Raw genomic sequence first — 15,586 nt, forward strand, 5'->3', positions numbered from 1 at the left:
CCTATGGAAGATCTATTTGCTTTGCCAGTGTTTTCATACATTTTGCACAGCAGCACAAGCTACTGTGTACCGTGGCTTAAAGAAAGGGAATAATCGTGCTATGACGCAGTCAGAGATGACTGCGTCATAGTACACTTTACGCCATGTTGCTTGCTCTGCAACATGTCAAAAAAAAATATTGGCTAAGTCAATAGATTTTGCATAAGCGAAATCATATGGCTTTGCCAATGCTGGTTATAGTGAACAATGTGAAGAGTTCTCAGCCCTCTAATTCTCATAATCTGGTGCAGTACATTTCAACCTTAAATAAAAAATTGAATGGCAAGTTGATAGCAGGTAGCCTTTGACTGAAATGATAAAGGCTATGGTGGTTTTCAAAAAGGAAGCGTGGCTTTGGTGTTTCTTTTACCCTTCTGTGCAGAGAAGCAGAGCTGTACGTGGGGCGCACAGGAATGAATATTCCGTTCATGTGTATTGGCAGCCGAGGCAGCATGATGGGCATTGTAGAGATGGTGAACAATTTAAGCGGCAGTACGCTCTCAAAACCAGATGAAAACAAATTCAAAATTTGGAAACTCTCCTAAAAACATGAAGTGCCCCTCTGTAATGTAACTGGTGCTCTTGTAAGCCACTCCATAACACTAACAAAGCCAGACAGCGCCGCAAGGGGGTCCAGGACAGGCGAGGAACACAAGGGGAGGCGCAGGGAGGTGTTAGCTGCAGGCACATGTGCCCTCTAAGAGTGCTATGTGTGTAAGTTACAAAAAAAATGGCCTGCTGGCATTGGCAGGTCACTGGCGGCCATGCAACGCTGCCTACCAGTAGGACGCAAGGAAACAAGAGTGACGTAGGAACCAAAGAATGGTAAGTAAAAGTAGATAAGGGGTGGGCTCCAATCCCCTTTTAAGATTTTTGTTTATTTACAAGAGATTTCACAAGTGCAGGTAAAATCTAAAAAGGAACCAAGGATCTGGAGCAGATATGCTAGATCTCATGACGGTGAATTTATCACTGTGGCCTTTTATGAAATGTTATAATAAGTATACACATGTACTACAGAGAATTCAGTGCCGGTTGGAAAGACAACCCTTTGCAGTGCTTGAGTTCCTCTGCGCCTTGCTGCTCTCCGCTCCAGCGCCTCTGCCAGCATTGTCTGCTAAGCGTGGAGTCTACAGAGGATTCAGGACGCAAAGGATGTAATTCCAGGCCATCTGTCTGAGTGCCACAGGCCCTGCTGCGGAGATAGATTCACATCTCTGAGGATTTCTGCTGATTGACGGTTGAACCTCCATCAGCCCCCTTGTTTGTCTTCGACAGCGTGTCTAACCAGAGGTCCTTTCATAAGCGGATGATTTGTATCGAAGCTTCTGGTGTGAAATTCATGACCTGGTTACAGATCCCAGCAGAGTTTGCTCCTGGATCTTGCGTGTTCAGTTGCATCGGGGACCTTGCATTTATTTATGTGTCTGGGACTCTGGGTCCGTGATGTGGAGAGCTCTACCTCATTCAGAATGTCCATGGTACCTTTAGGTCCCCATTCAGTCATTTCCATTGTGCCAGTGTGGGAGGCGAGCATGGGCAAGTTGAGCTTTCAGGGTAACCACCATTAATACACCTGAGATAAATCTGCCCTGAGCCGCACGCCCCGGGGATCATTGAAAGAAATTGCCACAGTAAGTGAAATTATTTTTACTGTCACTGCAAAATGGGCACCTGCTGTTGCTTTAGAAAGGACATCCATTATATCCGAGGTATTTCTGAAATGTGATTGTAGCTTTTTGAAGTGATACGGACTTCAACATAGAAAGTTTTACAGGACCATCGCAGACATGTTAATGCTCACAGATGACTCATGGATCACTGGCAGGGGTGGGAGTGGAGTCACTTCGAGGCTGAAGCATAGTTTATGGGTGGAGAATGCACTGTGGAAGTGAATTTTGCATCCTTCCGGCAGTGGAGTTGATGCTGAGGTCATACTCAATGCTGTGAGTTGCACATACTCCTAGAATAGTTGAGTCTTCTCCCCTTCCCTGAATTGATAGTCAGTCTTTGGAAGAAGAGATTTTCCAGACTCTGATGGCCTTCACTTAGGAAGCCTGATTTCAGGTTGTTTTTGTTGGTTTAATTTCTGCTTGAAATACTTTTTCTGTCCAAAAGACTCCTTTTAACATCACTGAGTCTAATCAGATGCATGAGAATTTGAACATAATTTTAGTTACAGCATGGACCGTTGGGATGTGTTCAGTTTTGATGTTGATTTGGTCAGACTTTCTTTGCCTTTGCATCTGCCCCATGGCATCAAGTGATAGGAGAGCCAGGTAAAAGCCCATCTAGGTGAGAAAGGATGTAGGCGGCTGTAAATGTGTTTAAGGGAGATGGTTGTATCTTGGGTGTCGAGTACAACTGGAAAAGGCTGCCTTACATTTTTTATTACCCAGGTATAGCATGATGTAGTAGTCAGGTTAGAAGTTAGGAGGTGATTTAAAAACCAATACATGGTTGAAGCCACAGTAGGACATCACATTGCTTCTTTGTAGAAGTAAGTGTCTGGTGCGTGTCTGACATCCGTGCTTGAATGTGATACTTGTGTGTGCAGAGGAGATGCTGTTATGATGGATGAAAATACGAGTTTGGGATTGTCAACAGATTGGTGAATGTGGACTCCATTGTATGGGAAGTCGCCTTTCTGTTTCGTTGTGCTGGTTGAAAGCCATTAGTGGGAGAAAGAAGCCCTGACAGATGCATCAGTTGTGGCAAGTGAGGTAATCTGAAAGGCCCATATTAATACATGTGTTGCTGCTTGACAGGAATGTTGAATGTGTTGGTACTGATTGATTGCTTGTCTGTGCAGCATACATAGTATTTAAGGAGATAAGGCCCATCTTGAATTGCTTTCTCTTTCATGGCTTTTTCCGCTGCCTCCGCTTTTGTTTCTGCCCAACTCATGAGAGCGCAAATGACCAAAGACTTTGGCTTCACAGTTTCCAGTTTTTGCAGGTGAACATAGGTCTACTTTGGGTATTCATTTGATGTGAGAGCTTCTAGTTATTCTCCCAATGGCTGTCCGTCACTTGTATGTCTACTCCTGTTCAGTTCCCAGGACTTGAGAAGTCTTGCCTAGGAAAGCCTGCAGTAGAAGATTTTTAAAAGGTGATGACCATCTGGCGCGCTTTTTCTTGCACCCAAGGAGGCATCACTTTGCAGAGAACTCTGACTCTTGTCATTTAATTTGATTAAGCAACATGCAAGTCTGCGTTTTCTGCTAAGCTTAAAGGGAAGCGCAACACATACACACACACACACACACACACACACACACACACACACACACACACACACACACACTCACTCACATATTCTCTCTTTCTCTGCTTAGATTTTCATAGTGAAAGCCATGAAGGTTTCCTGCTCTTTTAATGCACCACTTGGGGTGTTGGACCTAAGATAAGGTGATAATTTTTAGAAATCCCCTCTGACAAAGGCATTTGGGGACATTTTATAGACAGGCGGCATTTGGAATAGGGGCTTTGTCGATGCACCACACCAAAAAAAATGCAACTGCTACGGGAAGGTCAAACAATCAACAATGTAGGCATGACTGATCTTGGGACGTTCCCTTCTTTTCATAGTTGCCTCTGCCTTTTCAAATTACTGGGTGGAATCTCAACTTTACACTCAAACCAGGTCCCTTAATGTGACTGTAAAATATCACTTACTGTGCGCGAGTCTATCATTTCAGTTTCTGACCCTGAGCTGGGGTGATCTTTGGAAGGTACAGCTCTTGTGCAGCGAGACCGGCAGGTGTAAAATCAGTGAACTGGTGCATTTATGAATAGCTATTCAAAGTTTTGATGCATTGTACACAGGGGCCTAAAAGTCGTGGTTCTAGATCATGTGCAGGAAGGGAGGATGTATCTTCTAGTTGGACCCACAGGGCTGTTAACCAGTCGTGGATGAGGCATCTCTTAAAAAGATGTGTTTATAACTCCTGACCTGGAGACGTGATTGAGCAAAACTGCTCTGAGAGAGGGTGCTGTTGCCTGGCCTTGAGAAGACTTCCTGCCTCCAATTGTCTTTTTGTGTTTCCTGATTTCCCATCTATGATATGTATTTTGTTTGTTTCCTTTCTGGTGAGTGTTTCTATAACCGAGGGTGGAGTCTGGTTAGTGTTCTGTATGTGATATGAATTTGCTGGATCAGGTTTTGGATTTTACTTGGGCTGGAGCTGTGTGGTTCTTTTCTTTAGGGGTTAGAGCAGGGTGCATTCATGCAGGACACTTTCACAGGCACCAGGGTGGTTTCTCATCAGTGTGTTGCTGCCATTCAGGTGTGTGCTGTGAAGTCATTGTCTGTCTTGGGAGTTTTCTTTTGGGCGTGAGTGGGGATGAACTACTCAATCTTCTCTGGGTGAGCCAGTCTGGAAGTTTGGTTCTTTGGAGCTACTGGCAATGAGAATAGAATAGGGTGCCTGAGAGCTAATGTTGGGAGCTGTATGTTGCCTGCGCTCCTTCTACCCGCGTCGCCAGAGCTTGCCTATCCGCAGATTAATCGAAGTGAGGAAGAAGAGGGGGCACCAAAGCAGAGCCTTCACAGCCTGAGGATTGAAGCACCCGTCCTGCGGAGTCATGCCAGTCTTATAAGACCCCAGCAGGTTGATGCCATGTAGTAAGTAAAGCAGAGGAGTCTGTGTGCCCATGGCACCAGTCGTATCAAGCGGGGTTCGTCATCCGGCAGTGGGCAAGAGTCCAGAGTTGAGAGCAGAGGGTGGCGGAGGGTGTCCTCTCTAAGAGACAGAAGTCTCCACCAGTTGGAACATTGTGTTGAGAAAAGAAGTGGTCTGAGGGAAGAAGACATCAGTGACTTGCTGTTTATTGTGGTGGCTGCTCAGAGAGAGCTGATTGCACTCACACAGCACTTTTGCAGGCCACTAATAAATGGCAGGAGCCTGGAAAAGAAAGTTACAGGAAGGATTGTAAAGAGTTTGAAATATTGCCTTTCAATTTAGTGGAAGTGTGCCCGCTGCTGTGTCATGCAATGCTGTACCCATTCTCTTGTGAATGAAATCCCCTCCAGGGCACCTTTTGAGATGTGTAAAGTGCCCACACGAGTCACGGTACGTGGAATACATAAGCGTAACCTTGGGAGTTCTTCACTATTATAATGCAGCCTGGACAGGTTTATGCCGCTGTCATCCTCCCAGACGTTGTTAGTGTTGGATGAGAAAGTCAGTGTAGATATCCGCCCGCAGGACCTCCTCTTCCAATGGATCCTCTGTAGCTTCCAGTTCTCAGCTTCACCTGTGGCTCACGCTCCTCACTCCAAACCAGATGAATGTGAGTGCAGTTACAAGGTGAGTGCGTCAGGTTAGGGTCAGAGTGATGTGCCATGCTGGTCTGATCTCACACTTGATTCATCTACCTCCACACAGCAGCATTCAGCTCCAGCGCCTCGAGACCCTCACGCGTGTGCTGTGCTCTATAAATGTTTGCTTAATTGCCGCTGTCTCTGTGCAGCACTAGCCTCGAGCTATCAGTGAAAGATCATCAGTTACCAAAGGTACCTCATTCTTGCAGCACTCTGAACCTGCCAACTCCTCTTACAGTCCAGTAATAGAAAGGAGGAAGATCTGGGAGTCGAGAGGAGATTGGCATGTTCCTTACACCACAGTTTGAACACTTGTGCCCACTGTCATGTCCCAGATGTAAGCTTAACAATAAGCCTGGAAATATCCCAGAAGCAGGGGTACTAAACCCCTCAAAACAGTAACTGTGAAGATTGTGATATTTAACATTGTTTGCTGTCTGTGCTTACGATATGAATGACAAATAATATACCCCGCATCTTTTTACTTTTAACCAAAGGATGAAGAAGAAGAAATTAAGCAAGAAATTAACATGCTGAAGAAGTACTCCCACCACAGGAATATTGCCACCTACTACGGAGCGTTTATCAAGAAGAGTCCTCCTGGTAACGACGACCAGCTCTGGGTGAGTAGAGCTACCAGTGCGCGTCAGCACCACCCACAGTGCATAGGTCCTCCGTGGGCAAAATCACTGGTGTCTGTGACAGAACAATCACCAACATGATTCCGCCTCACCTGCCTTCATGTAGCATAGCTTCCTGCTAGACTGGAATCACTGCAGAAATTTACCATTGTTGTTCAAAGCCGTTCACAGCAGTGACCCCAGCTACCTATCACACCTAAGTGCACGTTGCTATCTCCCGGCCTTAAGCTACATGCTGTATCCAAACTCTAGTGTCACGTTTCCAGTCTTTCGGATTACCGGGTCCCTTTCTTGGATTTGTTTTCCCTGCCAGATGAGAGGTGGTCACTGGAAGATCACGTCACCAGTCTTGAATTTTCCCTCCTTATGGTCACAACTGCTGGTACTTCCAGAAAGCTGTAAATCTGTCATCATTCAAAGTGACCTACAGGTTGTACTTAGTTTCTCCATGTAGTGGAAAGTGCCCCATTCCTCAACCTCATGCACATCCAGTTTTCTGTTACCCCACGGTCTATTAACATCTGTGCCATCTTGATCCTGTGTTCAGCACTGCTGTTCTAAGAGATCCAAACATCAATAAACACAACTAAGAGTTTAGAATGTTACTGGGAAAAAATGATCCTTGGCAGTAGCCCTGCTGCATTGTCCATGGTCTGAGCAGATTCTCTAGAGCGGTTTGCCCTGATATTTTCGTAGATTCACCACTCGCGTCCATTCAGTGTCAATCTGCAGTTCAAGCACTGTGCCCTCACCTTTCAATGATAGCTTGGGTACACTGTGGATGGAGGTTAGTGTGCAAATTCCTCAGCATCTCCTGCACCAGCCATTTGTCATCCTGTGTGATTCATTGAGATGTTGCCTTCCTCTACTCGCAGGGAAACTTGTAGTGTTAATGTTTGGTACCATATATCAGTTTATAGTCTGTGCTGAATTTACCACGGAGGTAAATCCGTGCTTCATGCGCAAGCATGATGAGAGGTCTTGTTTCATGAAGTGGTGGGCCCATTGGGCTCTCTCCCCTGTGACTGTCCTGAGGAAGCCCAGTAATGCCTCTTAATGTACCTTTAGTGAGACCCATCTCTAGGACACACATAAAGAGTGAGCACAGGATACACTGTGGGGGTGCAAAGACTGTTGGTGTTTCCTAACTAATGAAGGATAAGTCCTGGTGAGAGCGTTTGCTGTGATGTAGCGCCCACCCGAGGTCTTCGTCTCTTCTTAGGAGTGGGAGCTGGGCATGGATATCCGAGTCAGAAGCACAGTGCATTCTCTAACTTTCACCACTCCGAAGTGGAGGATATTTTTGGATGTTCGCTGTGTCCCTTTCTCATGCATTTGGGCCTTATGTTGCTTTTAAAAGCGTATTTCATGTGCTTCATGTCAATCTTGAATGCACATACACGGTAATCTACTGACACAACAGCACAGAGACTCAGTTATGACACTGGAATTGGAACCAGTGCAGTGCTTTCCAGAGTGGGAGGTGGTTGCTGAGATGTTACCATGGAGACTGCTGCACCATCCGTGGAGTGAGAAACCATGACAACCCCACACTGCTTGGTACATGTGGTGCTGGTACCCTGGAGCACAAGCACTGAGAGGAGGGGGCATTCCGCGACGCATTTCATAGGAGTGGATGTTTATTGGCAAAAGAAGTGTGAAGTGAAATTAAGTGCCATTCACATTCTAGTGGGCAGTCACTGACATAAGTAATATTAAGGGTATTCAGTGGCATAAACAAAATAATAGGATCTTTAATTGCAAAGGTCATATAATATGTATTCACGGGCATAAGCAGTCTGATTGACATTCTAAGGCGTAAATATTCTCATGGGCAGGCAGTTACAGAAGCAAACTTATGATTATTCAGTAGCCTGCAAGATCTAGTGGGTAGTCATTGCCCTAAGTCACCTGATTCAGTAGTTTGAAGAATATAATGGCCATACTGTAGCACGAGCAATCTAATGGTTATTCAGTGGTATAGACAAGATAATAAATATTCAGTGGCACTGACAATCTAATGGGTATTTAGTGGCATAGTCAACCTAATGAATATACAGTGGCACTGACAATCTAATGGTTATTCAGTGGTATAGACAACATAATAAATATTCAGTGGCACTGACAAACTAATGGGTATTAAGTGGTATAGACAACATAATATTCAGTGGCATTGACTAATGGGTATTCAGTGGTATAGACAACATAATAAATATACAGTGGCACTGACAATCTAATGGTTATTCAGTGGTATAGACAACCTAATGAATATTCAGTGGCACTGACAATCTATTGGATATTCAGTGGCATAGCCAACCCAATTAATATTCAGTAACACAATCAATCTAATGATCATTCAGTAGCACATGCAATCTAATGATCATTCAGTTGTATAGGCAACCTAAAGAGTATTCATTAGCACTCATAATTTAATGGGTATTTAGTGGTATAGGCAATCTAATGAATATTGAGTGGCACTGACAATCTAATGAGTATCCAGTGGTACAGAGAACCAAAAGAATGTTTAGTGGCACTGACGAGCACAAACCTTCACAAAAAAGTGGAGTGAGTCTGAAGCGAGTTCCCACCACTAGGGAGGAAAAGGGATAGATATTTTACTTTAAAAAAGGGGTGGGAGGTTGAAGGAATACTCTGTCCCTTTTGTCAATCCTGCATAAAAATAAAGTATTCTTCGCCAAAGAGAGGGCTCACAATCGTTCTCTAAGGAAACAAGCCAGAGATTATTCAGTCAAGTAAAAAAATATTGTCTTTATATATGCCCCTGCCCCACTCTTGTAGTGACATTCTTCCTCATTAGGTCCACCCTAGCTCCTAAAAGTCAGGGGTGGCTGAAATGTGTTTCAGGGAGCACTTGATTATATCCTGCAGAGGGACTCTAAAGATAGAAAAACCTGAGTTTTACAGAAGGTATCCCTTTATTCACAGTCAATCTTGTTATGGAATACAAACACGTCGGGGTGGGGGTCACTAGGATATTATGGTCCTAAGACCCTCACTTAAGCTGTCAAAATGTTTCAACCCTTATCTGTGGCTACAAGGTCCCGGGCTTTGATCAGAACTCATATGATATGTTTGCCTCGGGCTCAACATACAGTCATACACAGTAAACATACAATGCATGTAGTGCTACGCAGTTGCATGCACTTAGTATTTGATTCACCTTCTAATCAGAGCAGGGCGGCGTAGCCCGTTCAGGGGTACCCCTCAGCCCCTCAGTGTAGTGGGCAAGAGTGTTGGAGCGGTAGGTGGTGGTACGCCACTCACTGTTTTGGAACCAATTGTTAGGACTAGCGCGTGGGCCCTGTATTTCGTAGACACGCTGTAGGCGGGCGGAGGTGCACCTTTAAAGATTGTGCCTGGGCCCGTGTTAATGGGGCAAAGGGGTATTGTAGGAGAGCCACGAGCAGGCTGTTACAGTGGCCCAGTTTGCTGGTTACAGGTGTGTTTGTGGTATTGAGTGGGATGTGTGCGACCAGTATTTGGTACTGTGCTGTGACGGCTGTAATGATGGTGAAGGGTTCCACTTTGATGGACTGACAGTAGATACTGTGGTTCTTGGTGAACCACAGGGAGTGGTCACCCAGTGATCCTGTCATGCCAGTGGTGATCTGAGATACAGTCCTACTTCACGTTGTCGCACGCGCCTACATTACATGTAACCTGAACAGATCCCATGTGTGAGGGTAACTTCTGTTACTATACCTATCGGAACTACGACTTGTACTGTGAGAACTTCTTCCCCTGCATTTTCCCGGTGAATTTTAGCAGGCCAAGCCTGCCTAACTTTACCTGTGAAAATGCTTGATAAATAACAGGACACGCATATTTTGGAACGGTTAGCACTGAAACCCTTGTTTTGTGGCATTTGTCAGACAGTAATTATAATTGGGTGTAATTTATCGCACTTGTTAAGTTTTGATCCTGGGTGTCTGAATATATCAAGTATTGTTTTCCGAGTCAACTGTTATCGGACTTGTGTGTGCCCCTAATCACGTGGATACACCATCAATAAAGGTACACTAAACACTTCTACCGAATGCCTAAATGTGGGTGTTGACCCCTTATCAAGACCTCCCCCCCAATGTAAACCACAACAGAGGTTTGTGAGTCTCACTACCCTCGTCATATCCTGCTCATTTACCGATTCCTTAGCTGTGTTCACATGTAGGTTGCATAATAGCTCCCAACAGGTGAAACCAAAAAAGGCCCCAGTATAAGATTGGTGTGTTATATGCAACCTACTTAAAGAACTCCCCTTCCTTTCATTTTCAAATGACGCACAAAGTTTCTGTCAGAGGATACAAACTATAGTGTTTAAGTGAAATTTCTACCTCCAGAAGAGAACCAATTGTTTTTATATGAAGAAATTATGAAGGAGAGGTGGCCAGCTGTAGTGAAGGCAGTCAAAGTAGTGTAATTAATATGCACATGACAGCTGACATTGTTTACAAACTTTCAGAATTGTCCAACAATCTTAAAATCTTCACGTTTATCAATGGCTGCTTGAGTCCTCCAAGCAGTTGCAAATAGTGGTCAGATCTTCATGTAGTTGACATTACTCATACCGAGGTGTGCCTGGTTTCAGACTCCTGGCTAGCACCGAGAGAAGAAGGATTCAGGGCTCACTCACCACCAGTGCGGAGTCAAAGTGCTAGCTCCAAGGAATTAACTTCACTAGAACCATTCCACTGACCTTACATGAAGAAGAATTCACGTTAAAATTAAGCCCTTGTTCAAATCCCAGTGTTTCTTGCTTGAAGCCTGAAGCATTGTATGTACAGGGAAAGACACTGATGGAAATGGGTGATAGAGATTGATGCAGGGTCTGGAATGTTTCCTGGGCTGAATTAGCTTCTGCCCCCACTCAACACAGCTCTTCAGTAATTGCCTGTTGCGCTACCTTGTCTGCACATAGGTGCAGGAGGGACAGAGCGTCTCCAGAACAACCACATACACATCCATTTGGGCACAGCAAGACTCAACACAACAACAAATAAATCCTGATCGAAGGAGCACGCGTGTCATCTAGAGACGGTAGCCTCCAAGGCACAGACAGTGAGTACTCCGTGGTTGAGTCATGAGGCAAGGATGGGCTCCCTGGAGGCGTAGAGCAGATCAGAGATCTGGGAGGAAGCTATTTACACATGTGAGGGCAACAGGGGCCGGGCCCAGAGTTCTTGTGGTTGTTTATTTTATGCGTCAGATGTTATTGCAGTGTTACTAAGTGAAACAGAATTAATTGTCTCAAACCATTGAAGAAGCCATCTTAGGAGTAACATTTATGGTGAAATAGTCTGAAAACGTGTATCACTTATAAAAATAACCAAGACTGTTTTTCTTCCTCTTTCTTTTTTTTTTGGGAGCAACAAGCGGTTCCAAGTATTGTACAATCTACTTGAAAACAAAACACAGTACCCAGTGATGATTGCTAGAAGTGTGGAAGGAGAATGCTCACCAGCTTCAAAAGGAGGTGGCCTAAGGGCAAGGTTTTTCTTGGTGCAGCTCAAAACACTGCTCGGAGCCTACCTCCGAAGGACTGGGCTGTTTCTTTTAAGGAGGGCAGCTAAAGACAGATATCTGAGGGGATGTGGCCTCATCGGTACTGCTGCACAGTTTCTGGGCCTGTCCGTGCATACATTCCTTTTGGTTTAGGGTGCTCCACCGACTCTCATAAGTGACGGGGAAAACCTGACGCTAGGCCCACACCGGGCATCAGGGAAGCACAGACCTTGCCTAAATACACATTATTGCTGTCAACGTGGCTTTAATTGTGGCCATAAGAGGTATTATCAGTTGCAGGGAAGCCCAGCTATGCTAAGACTGGAGCAGTGGACAGCAAACATGGACTGGTGCATGTTTGATGGAGAAGTCAGTGTACAGGATGAGAGAAGGCCCACAGAAATGTGAAAAGATATGGAGCCCATGGTATGAGTTTTATGAGAGGGGTAAAGGCTGGGGGTTTGGGGTGCAAAGACTGTAGTGTCTTGGAGCCTATCCGGTTTAATATTGAGCCTCACAAGATGTTTGTCTAAGCAGTGTTGCATTATAGGTTGTACTCCTGATGAAAACTTAATACAAATATGTTTTTAAAATATTTGATTGACAGTGAAGATGGCCACCTGCGTTGGTCATCAGTAAGAAAGTGGTGGTGTTTCAGAGCAATGGAGTGAAAGGCAGAGAGGCCCTTAGCTTGTGTGGGGAGAGACCCAGTGGGGGGCCTGCACAGTTTTATAGGACAGACGCCTTCTTGGCCTCTTCCGACAGGGAAGAGTGTGCCTGAGGAGGTAACAGGAGGATGGCGTGGGCTAGTTGATTACAGTAACCGCAGCGTATTGCAGTAGTCACATTCACTCTTTGCCAGGTACTTTTGGGGAGCGTGGTTGTCTGGAAAGGCTGGGGGGCAGTGACTCTTGAATTTCAGAGCCTAGTAGCTGGTGGCAGCCGTGCTGATGGGGATTAATGACTCCATTTCATGTGGAATCAAAGGACTCCCAGATTCCTAGCGGAAGTCTAGGCACTGGGTTGATACGGGGAGTCAGAATTGGAGCTGGCTGTGTGGATAAACACACCCTGTTGAAGACGAATCATCCTTAAGAGGAAAGGGCCACCTATTGTCAAGTGTGACCTGCTGTCCACCATCCGCATCTACAGGAGGAACCCTGCCGCCTTCCTTCAGGGGGGATGACAAGCTGAAGGAAATGGTGTTGTGAGTCGGTGTAAAGTGAGAACAGAAGGCGCTGGTGACAGTCCTGGGGGTCACCAACAGATATGGGCAGAGAGATCAAGGAACACTGTGAAGGTCAGGGATAATCCCAAGAAAATATGTCAACTATTGGTTACTGGCTATAGGTCGAGCACACCTTCTCACCTCTTAGAGTCCTCCTCAGCCTGAACTTGCAGCTTCATAGGGAGCGGCTTGAACTGACTAGCTTGTATTGCTGTCTTGTCATTTTGAAACTCTGTTTCTCATATTTACAAGTGTGCTTGCATTTGTCTTTTTTCCAATTAAATATTAACAATTTTTAAAAATTTTGACAAAGGGGCAACTTGAAAAGCAGCAGAATGATTTAGGAAGAAGGTAAAAGTGGCCAATCCTTTCAAAAAGTGGCTTTTCCCTCTCGGGTCCTGCTATTTCTTGAAGTTCGATCTTGCTAGTTATACGGGCTAGGTTGGCGTATATTTTGAGGCGGTGCTCAAGGTAGTGAAAGCCCCTGTCTTCTTTGGAAAGACAGTGGCTTAGCCACAAATATAAGCTGGTGGGAATGGTATGTTAGGGTTTTATCCGTATGAGCTTTCAGGCCATAACCAAGGACCAATGCAAGCATTTTTCAATCACACGGTTCCTTGAGTCCCACAGGACCAGTGCAGTAAGCTGATGGAACTGTCAATGTACCCCAACCAACTCTGTCAAAGGTTCGTTGCAGCATCCTGTCCCTTTTTATTTCTCTTATTTCATCATTATTGTGTATTTTAGTATTTTTAAATCCCATGGACATTGAATTCCTGAAATAAAGCAATTGAAGTGATGTTCATAATTCTAAAATTATTGCATTTTAGATGCAGGTAGTTACAAAACCTCCGAGCACACCCATAAGATTTTATTTGATTATTTTTGCAGTTTTTTTAGAGCTTTGAGAGCCTCTTTCATTCAGTGAAGTCTCGTAGCAGATGAGTAGCTTGTAAGATTGAGTTTCTAAGACCTGTTTTCCTTCTTCACAGTTGGTGATGGAGTTCTGCGGGGCAGGGTCGGTCACAGATCTTGTGAAGAACACCAAGGGCAATGCCCTGAAGGAAGACTGCATTGCATACATCTGCAGGGAGATCCTTAGGGTAAGTAAGGCAACAGATGTGTTTTAGGGCTGTGTGTAGCAAAGCAAGGAGGACTTATAACACTGACGCATAGAGAGTGGTCCCTGAGTACTTGTAAGTGAGGGTTCAAGACTATTGTAGAACAAGTCAAAAGCACAAGCTGGCTGAAGGAGCTTAGATCATAAAGAGCTTATTCAGACGTCTAGTACCCATAAAGGTGACCACAATTGGAACGAGCACTACGCATGAGATTGGTGGCACAATTCTGTGGTTCAGGGGTGAACGTATGAGTTTGAAATGATGCCAAGCATTAATTAGATCAGAAGAGGAGACTGGCATTGAGAAGGACACAAGGAAGAGGAAATGAGTCCCAGGTATCGGTGGAATTCACACAGACTAAAAGGAATTTTACGCTGGAGCTGACTGAGTAGGGGGTCTAGGAGAAAATTCTATAAATTGAGGACTACACTACTTGTAAACCAACACTATCATTCAGAACGCAGTGATTGTGAGATAAAGTGAACAATGCGTGTTTGAAAGTTTTTTCAGAAGGCTGGGGTAAAGACAATGACTGAGACAGGGAGGAATGGAATATGTAGTAAGTTAAATCATCGGGGGACATGGAGAGTTTTTAGATGCTCTGAAATTGATGTAGAACCAGATCCAACTCCCATTCTTTAATTCATGAAAAACTCAGACTCATTTTCATTGTACTCCTGCCCATTGTGAAATCCCTTGATGATTCCTGCCTTTGACATGCAGCGACCACAAGCCATCGCCCGATCCTTCCAGAGCACTGCAGAGCTTGGGAGGTCCTGTATCCGGACAGTAAAGTCAAAGGCTCAGTTTTGTTTCAGGCGCTCCGATGCTCTGCATGGGGGATTTGTTCCTTATAAAAGACTGAAAACATAACTAAATGTAAGTGATTACATGACGGAATAAGAAAAAGGAGCTGAAGTCAAAATAGTAATCCTTTGCATGATACATAGAGAACCTGATTTGAGTGTCTACGTGCAAGGGGTGGACACAAGATCACTAGGGCAGTCGTCAGCTTAGAAGAAATGTGAGTGCTGCGATAGATCCAGGAGATGTGAAGAAAACAGCATTAAGGCTGGGCACAAGAGTCTGTGTATGTTCCGTAAACGATGGTAGTTATGGTGGCGTGATTCTGCATGAGCGGTTCTTGGTGGGAAGAAGGTTAGCTGTCATCAAGGTGGGACACAGGAATCTGTGTCATGGCAGGTGCACCCTGAGAGCGAGAGGCTGTCCGGCATTAGAGGCTGCGCGTGGCTGACTCGGGTTGAGAGTGGGAGATCTTGCAGTAAGGAGACTCTGGTGGCGTAGTAGCAGCACATGTTAGATCCAGGGTGAGAGCGAGGTCTCACCGCGGCTTGTTGAGAAGCTGGCAAGTTCAGGTGATGGACAGTATTATGCTACTTGTGCAAGATCATACACGAGGGTGAATGGAAGCCCCACACGCTGGATCCTGCAGGCGAAGCAAGTGGTGGCCTGTGTGCACATGAACAGTGAGCCTGGTAGAGGGATTCAAAGTGAGTGAAATTTGCGCATACTGAAGCATTCGTCTAAGAAAATGATAAAAACAAAATAAAGGTTCTTATTATACATTATCTCCTTACTTCTAGGGCCTAGCCCATCTTCATTCACATAAAGTCATTCATAGAGACATCAAGGGGCAGAACGTGCTGCTGACAGAGAACGCGGAAGTGAAGTTAGGTAAGTTTTCAGCAGTG

At 45.0% G+C, this 15,586-nt stretch overlaps 1 protein-coding gene across 7 annotated transcripts in view; it reads left to right on the plus strand.

Moving 5' to 3' along the window:
* MINK1 (misshapen like kinase 1) overlaps positions 1-15,586 on the plus strand; it is a 503,992-nt gene that overhangs the window by 180,980 nt on the left and 307,426 nt on the right. For all 7 annotated transcript variants that reach the window (XM_069215741.1, XM_069215740.1, XM_069215743.1 and 4 more), the window contains exons 4-6: positions 5,862-5,987; positions 13,746-13,856; positions 15,479-15,569. In XM_069215741.1, coding sequence (XP_069071842.1) covers positions 5,862-5,987; positions 13,746-13,856; positions 15,479-15,569 — 328 coding nt within the window. The remainder of the gene's footprint in view (positions 1-5,861; positions 5,988-13,745; positions 13,857-15,478; positions 15,570-15,586) is intronic.

The sequence above is a fragment of the Pleurodeles waltl genome, chromosome 12 (assembly GCF_031143425.1).
Source record: "Pleurodeles waltl isolate 20211129_DDA chromosome 12, aPleWal1.hap1.20221129, whole genome shotgun sequence".
Classification (NCBI taxonomy): Eukaryota; Metazoa; Chordata; class Amphibia; order Caudata; family Salamandridae; genus Pleurodeles; species Pleurodeles waltl.